Source organism: Pelodiscus sinensis, chromosome 20 (assembly GCF_049634645.1).
Source record: "Pelodiscus sinensis isolate JC-2024 chromosome 20, ASM4963464v1, whole genome shotgun sequence".
NCBI classification, from domain to species: domain Eukaryota; kingdom Metazoa; phylum Chordata; order Testudines; family Trionychidae; genus Pelodiscus; species Pelodiscus sinensis.
This window is the reverse complement of record NC_134730.1, coordinates 30,699,130-30,710,181: the sequence shown is the minus strand read 5'-3', so window position 1 is coordinate 30,710,181 and position 11,052 is coordinate 30,699,130. Positions and strand designations below refer to the sequence as shown.

The 11,052-nt window shown below is 44.7% G+C and overlaps 1 protein-coding gene across 1 annotated transcript in view; it reads right to left on the bottom strand.

The window, feature by feature from the left end:
- Positions 1 to 6,654: 6,654 nt before the first annotated feature.
- Positions 6,655 to 11,052, bottom strand: part of LOC106731291 (uncharacterized) — a 97,968-nt gene continuing 93,570 nt past the window's right edge. Inside the window, 1 exon segment of the mRNA XM_075904271.1 lies at positions 6,655 to 8,710. Coding sequence (XP_075760386.1) covers positions 6,858 to 8,710 — 1,853 coding nt within the window. The 3' untranslated portion in view covers positions 6,655 to 6,857.

Sequence of the window (11,052 nt, the reverse complement as noted above, 5' to 3'; positions counted from 1 at the left end):
AAAATTTTTTCCAGGATTTTACATACTACAGATGTCAAACTAACAGGCCTATAGTTACCCGGGTAGTTTTTTTTCCCTTTCTTAAAAATCGGAACTATATTAGCAATTCTCCAGTCAAATAGTACAACCCCTGAGTTTAGAGATTTATTAAAAAAATTTGCTAATGGACTTGCATGTTCATGTGCCAGTTCCTTTAATATTCTTGGATAAAGATTATCTGGGCCCCCCGATTTACTCCCATTAAGCTGTTCAAGTTTGGCTTTTACCTCAGATATGGTAATATCTACCTCCATATCTTTAGTCCCATTTGTTAAGTTACCACTATCCCTAAGCTCTTCATTAGCCTCATTAAAGACTGAAGCAAAGTATTTGTTCAAATATTGGGCCATTCCTAGATTATCCTTAACCTCCACTCCATCCTTAGTAATTAGTGGTCCTACTTCTTTTTTTTTTTTTTTTCCTATTTATATGGCTATAAAACCTTTTACTATTGGTTTTAATTCCCTTTGCAAGGTACAACTCTACCTGACTTTTAGCCTCTCACTTTGTCCCTACATGCTCTAACCTCAATAAGGTAGCTTTCTTTACTGATCCCTCCCATTTTCCACTCCTTATATGCTTTCTGCTTTTTCTTAATCACCACTCTGAAATGCTTGCTCATCCAACTTGGTCTAACACACCTGCCTATAAATTTTTTCCCTTTTCTAGGGATACAGGCTTCTGACAGCTTCTGCAACTTTAACTTAAAATAATTCCAGGCCTCCTCCACTTTAAGATCCATAATTTCTTTAGTCCAATCAACTTCCCTAATTAATTTCCTTAATTTATTAAAGTTAGCTCTTTTGAAATCAAAAACCCTAGTCTCAGATTTATTTTTGTTTATCCTTCCATTTAATTTGAACTGAATTAGCTCATGATCACTCGAGCCAAGGTTGTCCCCTACAACCATTTCATCTATGAGGTCCTCGCTACTCACCAAAACCAAATCTAAAATAGCATCCCCCCTTGTTGGTTCAGCAACTACTTGATGAAGGAATTCATCAGCTATCACATCTAGGAAAATCTGAGCCCTATTATTATTACTAGCACTTGTTCTCCAGTCTATATCTGGAAAGTTGAAATCTCCCATGATTACGCAGTTTCCATGAGTATTTACTTCATTAAAAACATTAAAGAGGTCTCTATCCATGTCCAAATTGGATCCTGGTGGTCTATAACACACCCCAAGCACTATCCCAGGGGAGGATCTGATAGTTTTCTTCCCCAATGTGATTTTTGCCCAAACAGACTCTGTCTTCTCCATTCTATCACTTTTTATTTCTTTACACTCTACCTCATCTTTGATATACAATGCGACTCCACCACCTTTACCCTTATTTCTGTCTTTCCTAAACAGCACATACCCTTCAATACCTGTACTCCAGTCATGCCTAGTATTCCACCATGTTTCTGTTATTCCTATAATATCTGGTTTCACTTCCTGGACCAATAGCTCTAGTTCCTCCTTTTTGTTACCTAGGCTCCTCGCATTGGTGTACAAACATCTTAATTTTTGCTGTTTGGCCTCATTCACATTCTTTACCCAATTTGGCACGGACGTTATACCTCCAATATGACCTATTAGACTAGTATCCACCCCACCCTTCCTCATGTTCATTCTCCTACCCCCAGCTATATCCTTTCTTACTTCGTTTTCCTCCCTCTCAGTGTTAAAATCTGGCGTAGAGATTACCTTGGCATCTCCCAACCATCTCCCCCAAATTCCTAGTTTAAAGCTCTCTTAATAAGTTGAGCCAGCCTCCATCCTAGAAGTCTATTTCCCTCCCTACTTAGGTGAAGTCCATCCCTAGAGAACAGTCCTCTGTCCATAAATGCCTCCCAGTGACCATACATCCCAAAGCCCTCCTTATAGCACCACTGCCTAAGCCATCTATTGATCATCATAATCCTGTCACATCTTAGTTGCCCTTCTCTAGGAACAGGCAGAATCCCACTAAAGATCACCTGAGCCTCAATTTCCTTGAGCATCCGCCCCAGCCTAGCATAGTCTCCCTTAATTCATTCCAGCGAGAATCTAGCCGTATCATTTGTTCCTACATGAAGGATGATCAATGGATTCCTTCCTGCTCCCTTAATAATCCTCTTCAACCTCAGTTCCACATCTCGTATCTTAGCACCTGGCAGACAGCACACCCTTCTATTCTCTGGATCAGCTCTGGTTACAGGCCTATCTATTCTTCTCAATACGGAGTCCCCAATCACATAGACCTGTCTTTTCCTAGTGACAGTGAAATTCTCTAGTCTATCTCTAGCTTCCTCTGGCTGCAAGTCCTTGCCATCCCTATTTTCCCTTGTAATCCTCTTTAACCCATCCTGTATCCTCCTAATGCTCATTATTGGTGTTGTCTCCATTAAGTCTTCCCCTTTATCTATGGGACTAGCCACTCTTTCTCTTCTTCCTCACCCTTCCATCTTCATTATCTACCTGCTGTACCCCTTCTTCATTCTCCAGCTCCACATACCTGTTCTTGAGCTCTATTTTTCCTTCACTGACCCATCTTTTCCTCTGCCTGGTCCTCTGAGTCACATGCTTCCACTGTCCATTTTCTTCGCCCAGCAGTCCCCCCTCTGAGGCCCTTGATCCTGCTTCCATCTGCATATCTAAATTTTCCCCTTCAGCCACGTCATGCCTTTGCCCCATCATCTGCTCAAACCCCATTCTAAACTCGACCAGAGTTTCCACCTGCATCTCCAGTCCTCGGATCTTTTCTTCCATCAGCTTGATCAGGCGGCACTTCATTCAAACAAAACTCCTTTCAGGTTTCACCTCCAGAATCATGTACATACCGCAGCTACCACATCCAATCATCCTCCTTGTGTTCTCTGCTACTTGGGCCATGGCCACTAATGCCTCTATGTTTTATCTACTTTCTCACCAAAATCCTATTAGTCCGGTGAACATAAAAACAAACTAAAACACCCCCTCCACAGCAAAAATGAACTCCAAACAAGTCCTACAATCCAAACTCCCCTTACAAACTCCCACTCAAACTCCCCTGTTTACAGCTCCGTTTGCTTGGCTCCTGTGCTGCTGCAGCTATCTGTGATCCACGGTTTCCAGAGCACTTTATGCTGTGGAGACCTTTGTCACTAGCACCAGAGGGCCAGAGCAGGGGCGAGAATCTCAATTTATGAACTTAGACAACTGACAGAACATGTGCACAGGGGTTCATGACTTGTATAAACGCATTTTGAAGAACTTTTAAATGAAACCTCAGTTTAAAAATTCTGCAAACTTTTGCAAAAGTTTCTCATTTTCCCATAAGAACACATACTTTTGGTAAACTAGAAAATATGAATGACAAACCAGTTAGATGAAAGATAACGGGGCTAAAAATTAAGTAAATTTTTGCAAACATCTGGAAGATAATAAAGGTGATACTAGGGGGCTGTGCCCCTGCTCGCCAACCCCTTCTCTGTGAGGTACATGTCTGGCTGGGAGGAGGGTGCTGGAGTGGGCTGGGAGTAAGTGTCTGGCCAGGGTGGTAAGACAGGAGCAGGTTGGGGACGCATGGTTTCCGTGGAAGAGGTGAGTGAGCAGGCTGAGGGTATGGTGTCTTGACCAAGGGGGTGTAACGGAGCTGAGAGAGAGGGGTGTAGCTTTCAGCCCCTCCCATGAGGAGGGAGGACTCGCGGCTCCAGCCCCACAAAGAGAGGGAGAGGGCATGCGCCTCCTGGGGCTCCCCCAGAAGGGGGAGGGTGCACAGATTGCAGCCCACAGCACCAGGAAGGGCAGCTGAGGGCAGAGGGATGCAGTGAGATGATGAAATTACTTTGTCGTCCCACAGGAAATTTTTTGAGAGAGAGAGAGAGATTAGCCAGCATGGATCTGTAAAGAACAAATAATGTCAAACCAACCTGATACAGTAGACTTCCGATAATCCGGAACCTATGGGACCTAGGCGGTGCTGGATTATCAGATATGCTGGACTATCAGGAGATACTATAAGATGATTTTATATATATACACTGTATACATTATATACTGTATATAAAGTGTTCTTAACCCTTTTTATTGTACATGCTGTATACAGTATACTGTAATGTTTTAGTTATTTTAAGCCTTTTTTTACCCTTTTTGCTCAGTTCAGCTGCTGCCGCTGTTACCTTGTGACTCATTTTTTGCCGAAGCTCACTCACTAGGCTCTTGCCATTTTGATGCCGGACTATCAGGAGTGCCGGACTATTGGAGTTTTACTGTAGCTTTCATTGAGAAAATATTGAGCCTTGTGGATAAGGGGGAAGCAGCAGATGTGGTATATCTAGACTTTAGTGAAGAATCTGATACGGTCTCACATGAGCCTCTCATTAACTAGGGAAATACAACACAGATGAGATTAGTGTAAGGTGAGTGAATAACTGGTTGGATAACCATTCCCAAAGAGTAGTTATAAAAGGTTTACAGTCATGCTCGAAGGATATAATGGCTGTGTCTACACTGGCATGAATTTCCGGAACTGCTTAAAATGGAATACTATTCCGTTTTCAGTTTTTCCGGAAAAGGAGCGTCTACATTGGCAGGCTGCTTTTCCAGAAAAGCCCTTTTTCCGGAAAAGTGTCTGTGGCCAATGTAGACACACTTTTCCGGAAAAGAGCCCCGATCGCCATTTTCGCGATCGGGGCTTTTTTCCGGAAAAGACTACTGGCCTGTCTACACTGGCCCTTTTCCGGAACAGTGTTCCGGAATAAGGACTTATGCCCGAGCAGGAGCAGAATAGTTTTTCCGGAATAGCGGCTGATTTTGTACAGTAGAGCGTCGTTGCTTTTCCGGAAATTCAAGGGCCAGTGTAGACAGCTCGCAGCTTATTCTGGAAAAGCGGCTGATTTTCTGGAATAAGTGGCCCAGTGTAGACACAGCCAATGAGTGGGGTTCTGCAGGGATTAGTTCAATACCTTCATCAATGATTTAGATGATAGCATAGATTTAGATAATAGCATAAACATATAAAGTTGCAGGTTCTTTGGAGGAAAAGATTATAATTCAAAATGATCTAGACAAAGGGTCTGAGGTAAATAGGATGAAATTCAACATGGACAAACGCAAGGTACTTCAGTTAGGAAGGAACAATCAGTTTCACACATATAAAATGGGAAACGACTATCTAGGAAGCAGTAGTGCAGAAAGAGATCTAGGGATCGTAGGGACCATAAGCTAAATAGGAATCAGTGTGGCACTGTTGCAAAAAAAAAGCAAACATCATTCTGGGATGCACTTACAGGAACGTTGTGAGCAAGACAGAAGAAGTGGTTCTCCTGCTCTACTCTGCACTGATTAGGCCTCAACTGGCATATTGTGTCCAGTTCTGGGCACCAAATTTCAAGAAAGATGTGGAGAAATTGGAGAAGGTCCAGAGAAGAGCAATACATAGAGCATTAATAAAAAGTGATATTCTTGGTACAGCTGCATGCTCATCTATCCCAAGCAAGCAGGAAAGGAGGAAAACATGTCTATAAATCAAAAGGGACAGTGCCTGCCCATGCTGCACCCCCATCACATCGGTAGCAATTACCCAGACCCCTTATTTAACTCTCACACATTCCAACACTCCCCTTTATGTGTGCATGCAGACACATGTTTGTGCAGGTGTATGTGCATGTTCATCTGTGCATGTGCCTGCATGTGTGCACACGTGTGTAGGTGTGCTGCTCAACATAAGTTGAATGTTGTAAAGCTGAGGGCTGCCGGACAACATAATTTTAAGTAAAAGTAATTTTGTTGGTATCAATTATTTATCAAACAAAAAACCAATGTCCACATTAATTTATTCTTAACTCTGCCTAAACCAAAACCCACTGAAGTTACCACTGCTTTGGGGTCTACAAACCTTGGGTAACACTGGCTCTCCCACCAGGAGCTCATGGACATTACTGGTGGGAGAGACACATGCTCCCATGACACATAGAACAAAGGAGTTGTTAAAAAGGAGCACCAGATTCACCCTCAAAGAATGGTGAGCTAGAAAAGAGAAAAGCCTGAAAAGAGGCCTGAAACAACCCCATGTGTCACAGGCCAGGTGTGAGGCCTGGGTGAAAGCAGTCAAGACTTTTTAAATATAAAGCAAAGTTGAGCTGTGAGCAACAAGCAGTCCCTGCTTGCAGAATCTGGTAAGAACAGGACTGATACTGCAGAAACATGCATACTTAAGAGGTCCTACGCACAAATCATGTGAAAACATTCCACGTGGGTGGTATCAGACCACCCGGTTAGAAAACATCTTGGTACCAACATAATCCCCATAGATAACAAAAACATACTGACCCATCCTAAGCAGGAGGCCAGGATGACAGCATGATGGATAGAGATGTTTTAATCAAATCATCATGTACAATAGGTGGCATCAGAGAATGATGCATCTAGAATACATGTGACTCCTTTATATTTGTGTATAAAGATGTATCTTAGAGAGGCTGTCTTTGCCTCTCATAGGAGGCAGTGAAAAGTCCTGCCTCCAACTGAGCTGATCCATTGTCAGGGGGCACTCAGGTACTCGCAGAACTGTAGACAACTGATCCCGGAAGCTGGACACTGTGCTTTGTTTGGCAATAAATCCAGCTGTGAACTTCATCCCTTATCTGATTGTGTGGGAAGTGGGGGATTTTAATGAGTTCTAATGTGCTGGCTATCTGTGCAGAGCCAGTGCAGTACATAGAGGGAACACATGCACATGGCTGAATGGTTATCAGCATTGGACAGAGCAAGAAACTCATCAGAACACCACATTGGTGATATCTGATGACACTGGCAATCCACCTGGGGGACCTGAGACACCACATGTTGAAAATAGCTCAAAGAACCTTTAAGAAGGAATTAGAAAAACTACTAAAGAAAAGAAAACCTTCAGTAAGCCCTCACTAGGGTTTTTATTATATTTATTTCCTTTGCAAATTCTCCAACTATAAATAAGGACTGAGTTCTGATATAAGTTTTTCCCACATGCAAAGCACCTATAGTGTCTCTAGGCAATGTGGAGTCTTTGATGTTTAAGAAGATCTGAGCTCCGAAGGAAGTTTTTCCTACATTCACAGCATTGATAAGGTTTGGCTCCTAGGTGGATTCTCTCATGTTTTTTTCGTGATGAGAGGTCAATAAATTTTTTCCCACACTCACAGCATTCATAGGGTCTCTCCCCTGTATGAATTTTCTGGTGTGTAACAAGGTTGGAGCGCCAAGTGAAGCTTTTTCCACATTCAGGACATTCATAGGGTCGTTCCCCTGTGTGGATTCTCTGATGCTTAACAAGGCATGATCTCTGAGTGAAGCTTTTTCCACACTCACAGCATACATGAGGTCTCTCGCCTGTGTGGATTCTCTGATGTTTCATGAGTGTTGAGCTGTCAGTGAAACTCTTCCTACACTCACAGCATTCATAAGGTCTCTCTCGTGTATGGATTCTCCGATGTTTAATAAGATCTGAGCTGTTAATGAAGCTTTTCCCACACTCACTGCATTCATAGGGTCTCTCGCCTGTGTGGATTCTCTGATGTGTAATAAGCAGAGAGCTGTCCCTGAATTTTTTCTGGCACTCCCAGCATTCATAGGGTCTTTCTCCTGTGTGGATTCTTTGATGTGTAATGAGATTTGAGCTGCGAGCAAAAGCTTTCCCACACACACAGCATTCATAAGGTTTATGTCCCATGTGCATTTTCTGATGTTTCTTGAAAGATGATCTGTCACTGAATTTTTTCCCACACTCGGTGCAGTCATAGGGTTTCTCTCCTGTGTGGATCCTCTCATGTACAATAAGGTTTGAGCGTTCAGTGAAGCTTTCACCACACTCTGAACATACAAAGGATCTCACACCTGTGTGGATTCTCTTATGCCTAACAAGGCCTGAGCTCTGAGTGAAGGTTTTCCCACATACACTACATTCATGGGGCCTCTCTCCAGTGTGGATTCTCTGGTGTTTAATAATGGATGCTCTCCGTGCAAAGCTTTTCCCACAAATACTGCATTGGTAAGGCCTCTCACCTGTGTGGATTCTCTGATGTGTTATGAGGTCTGAGCTCTGAGTGAAACTTTTCCCACAATCAGTGCATTTATGGGGTCTCTCTCCTGCATGGAATTTCTGATGTTTAGTAAGAGCTGAGCTGTCAAGGAAAGTTTTCCCACACTCACAGCATTCATAGGGTCTCTCCCCTGTGTGGATTCGCCAATGTTTAATGAGGGATGATCGGTCAGTGAAGCTTTTCTGACACTCATAGCATTCATAGGGTCGCTCTCCTGTGTGAATTCGCCGATGTTTAATGAGGGATGATCTGAGAGTGAAACTTTTCTGACAGTCATTGCATTCATAGGGTCTTTCCCCTGTGCGGATTCTCTGATGTTTAATAAGGAATGAGTGGTTTGTGACGTTTTTCCCATACTCAGAGCATGTTTTGTTTCTCTCTCCTGCAGGGATTTTCTGCTGGACGGTGGTTTCCTTCCAGTATAGGGCAGGTATCAAACTGTTTATGGATTTGTTCTTTTTCCCCCTTAACTTGTTTGCCTGATTCCTCTCCAGCAAGTGCTGACTCTCACAACCTTTTCCCCACTCAGGACTCCTGGACACATTATCTTGAGATATTTCCAATAACCTCCTGTGTGGTTCCACTTGCTCAGCATCTTCCTGATGAGATTTCTGTTCTTCATTCTCATTCAGCATCCCAGCACCTGTTGACAGAAATAGGGATGGAAAATGGGAGACAAACCACAATGCAAATTGGCAGGGGTAGAGGAGGTGATACCAGAGGCTCATGTTCTGGCAATCCCTCAAACTTTTATATTGGTGACCCCTTTCACACAGCAAACTTCTGAGTATGACCCACCTTATAAATTAATAATTCTTTATAGTATTTAATAGTGTTGTAAATGCTGGAGATGAAGCTGGGTTTCGGGGTGGAGGTTGACAGCTCATGACCCACTTATAATGAACTTGTGACCCCTGAAAGGGTCATGACCGGGGACTACTCACATGGTTTAAAATAAATACAAACTTTAGTGAATTCTAAGTGGTAGGCTTGGAAGTTTTCAGCACATTGAGCAGACACAAACCATCCAAAAATATTCCCCTGAATCATGAAAATCTGTGAGAGCCTGTGACGGGGTGAAGCAACCCCGCACTAAGGGTGCCCGCCCCAGCGAGGCAGAGAGAAGCGGCGCGGTTTTTCCCGCCGCTGCCAAGGATGTGGTCGGCGGGGCAGCCAGGATGCGCTGCTCGGCAGGTGGCTTAGCCGGCGCGGCCCCGAACACCAGGGGGGTTGATGGGGTGAGGCAACCCCACATGAAGGATGCCCCCCCCCCAGCGAGGCAGGGAGAAGTGGCACGGCTTTTCCCACCGCTGCCGAGGGCGCGGTCAGCAGGGCAGCCAGGATGCGCCGCTCGGCAGGCGGCTTGACTGGCGCGGTCCCGGGCACCGCGGGGAAAGTGCCCCCTGCACTGGCAGAGACGGTGGCAACGGGGGAGGAACGCCACCCGGCCAGCCTCGGAGCAGGTGGCCCCGCAGATGCCCCCGGGCAGCCCTCTTCCCCACTGATGCTGGCGGCAAGGAGGACGTCGGGGGTGAGTGATGACAGCGGGGGAGGAGAGGGTGGAGCCACGGGCGAACGCAGGTGCAGGCAGTCTGGAAGGGAGGGGGCGGCACCCTCCCCAGGTATAAAAACCGCAGAGTCAGGAGGGGAAAGGGAAGGCGAGGAGGACGACGCCGGATGAAGGGACTGAGAGGCACGAGGAGGCAGCGGGACAAGCCGACTGGTGAGCAGATGAGTGAGGGCGTGAGGAAGCAGCCCAGGGCGGGTGCATACTGGAGCCCGTGGGCTGATGTGTTGAGGCTCTGTGCCCCATCAGCCAGGTTGGGGGAGAGAGGTTAGTCTCCCCCGCCTTAGGGCCCTGGGCTGGGGTCTGGAGAGAGGGAGGGCCCGGACCCCCTCACCTCCTCACTCGAGGGATCGTCTGGGTGACCGAAGAGAAGGTGACCAGACACCATTTAATGAAGACCAGGAGTGAATAAGACCGCGAACGGGGCGGTGGGACTGCCTGGGACGGGGTGAGCCCGTGTACCCCGTAACAGAGCCAAATTAAGAAAATTGCCATTTAAGAACATGAAGTTAATTTAGGGATACAGACTCTGTGTATATTGACAGGAGGACAAAGTAAGTTTGTTTTCATGGGTAAAAAGCTTTAATGCTCTGAATCTCAACTCTGGCTGCCATTAAATAATTATTGTTTGACTTCCCCATATAATTTTCTGAAACTGAACGTTTAAATTGATAAAAAAATGAAAAAGGCTAAAACCTTTAATTAAGAACATAAGAACGGCCATACTGGATCAGACCAAAGGTCCATCTAGCCCAGTAGCCTGTCTCCCGACAGTGGCCAGCACCAGGTGCCCCAGAGAGGGTGGACCGAAGACAATGATCAAGCGATTTGTCTCCTACCATCCCTCTCCAGCCTCTGACAAACAGGCTAAGGACACCATTTTATCCCCTGGCTAATAGCCTTTTATGGACCTAGCCTCCATGAAATTATCTAGCTTCTCTTTAAACTCTATTATAGTCCTAGCCTTCACAGCCTCCTCTGGCAAGGAGTTCCACAGGTTGACTATACGCTGTGTGAAGAAGAACTTTCTTTTATTAGTTTTAAATCTGCTACCCATTAATTTCATTTGGTGTCCTCTAGTTCTTCTATTTAGGGAACTAATAAATAACTTTTATTTATCGGCCCTCTCCACACCACTCATGATTTTATAATTCTGCACAATTCTGAAAAATGAAACACAAAATTGATCAAAATCTTTAAAATAAGTTACAATTATCAAAAGGTAATAACTGAATTTTGCCCAGGCTACAAGATGGTGAATGAAAGGAAAAGTGTCTTTACCCCATTGGTATTCTTTGGAGCTATCTAGTCATGGGTATTCTATTTGTTAGTATATTTTAACTTGTGTTTTGTTCATCAAATTCTAGACCATACTCCTCCATTTCTGGGGCACTTTAAAGTGAAGTGGGAGGTATTAA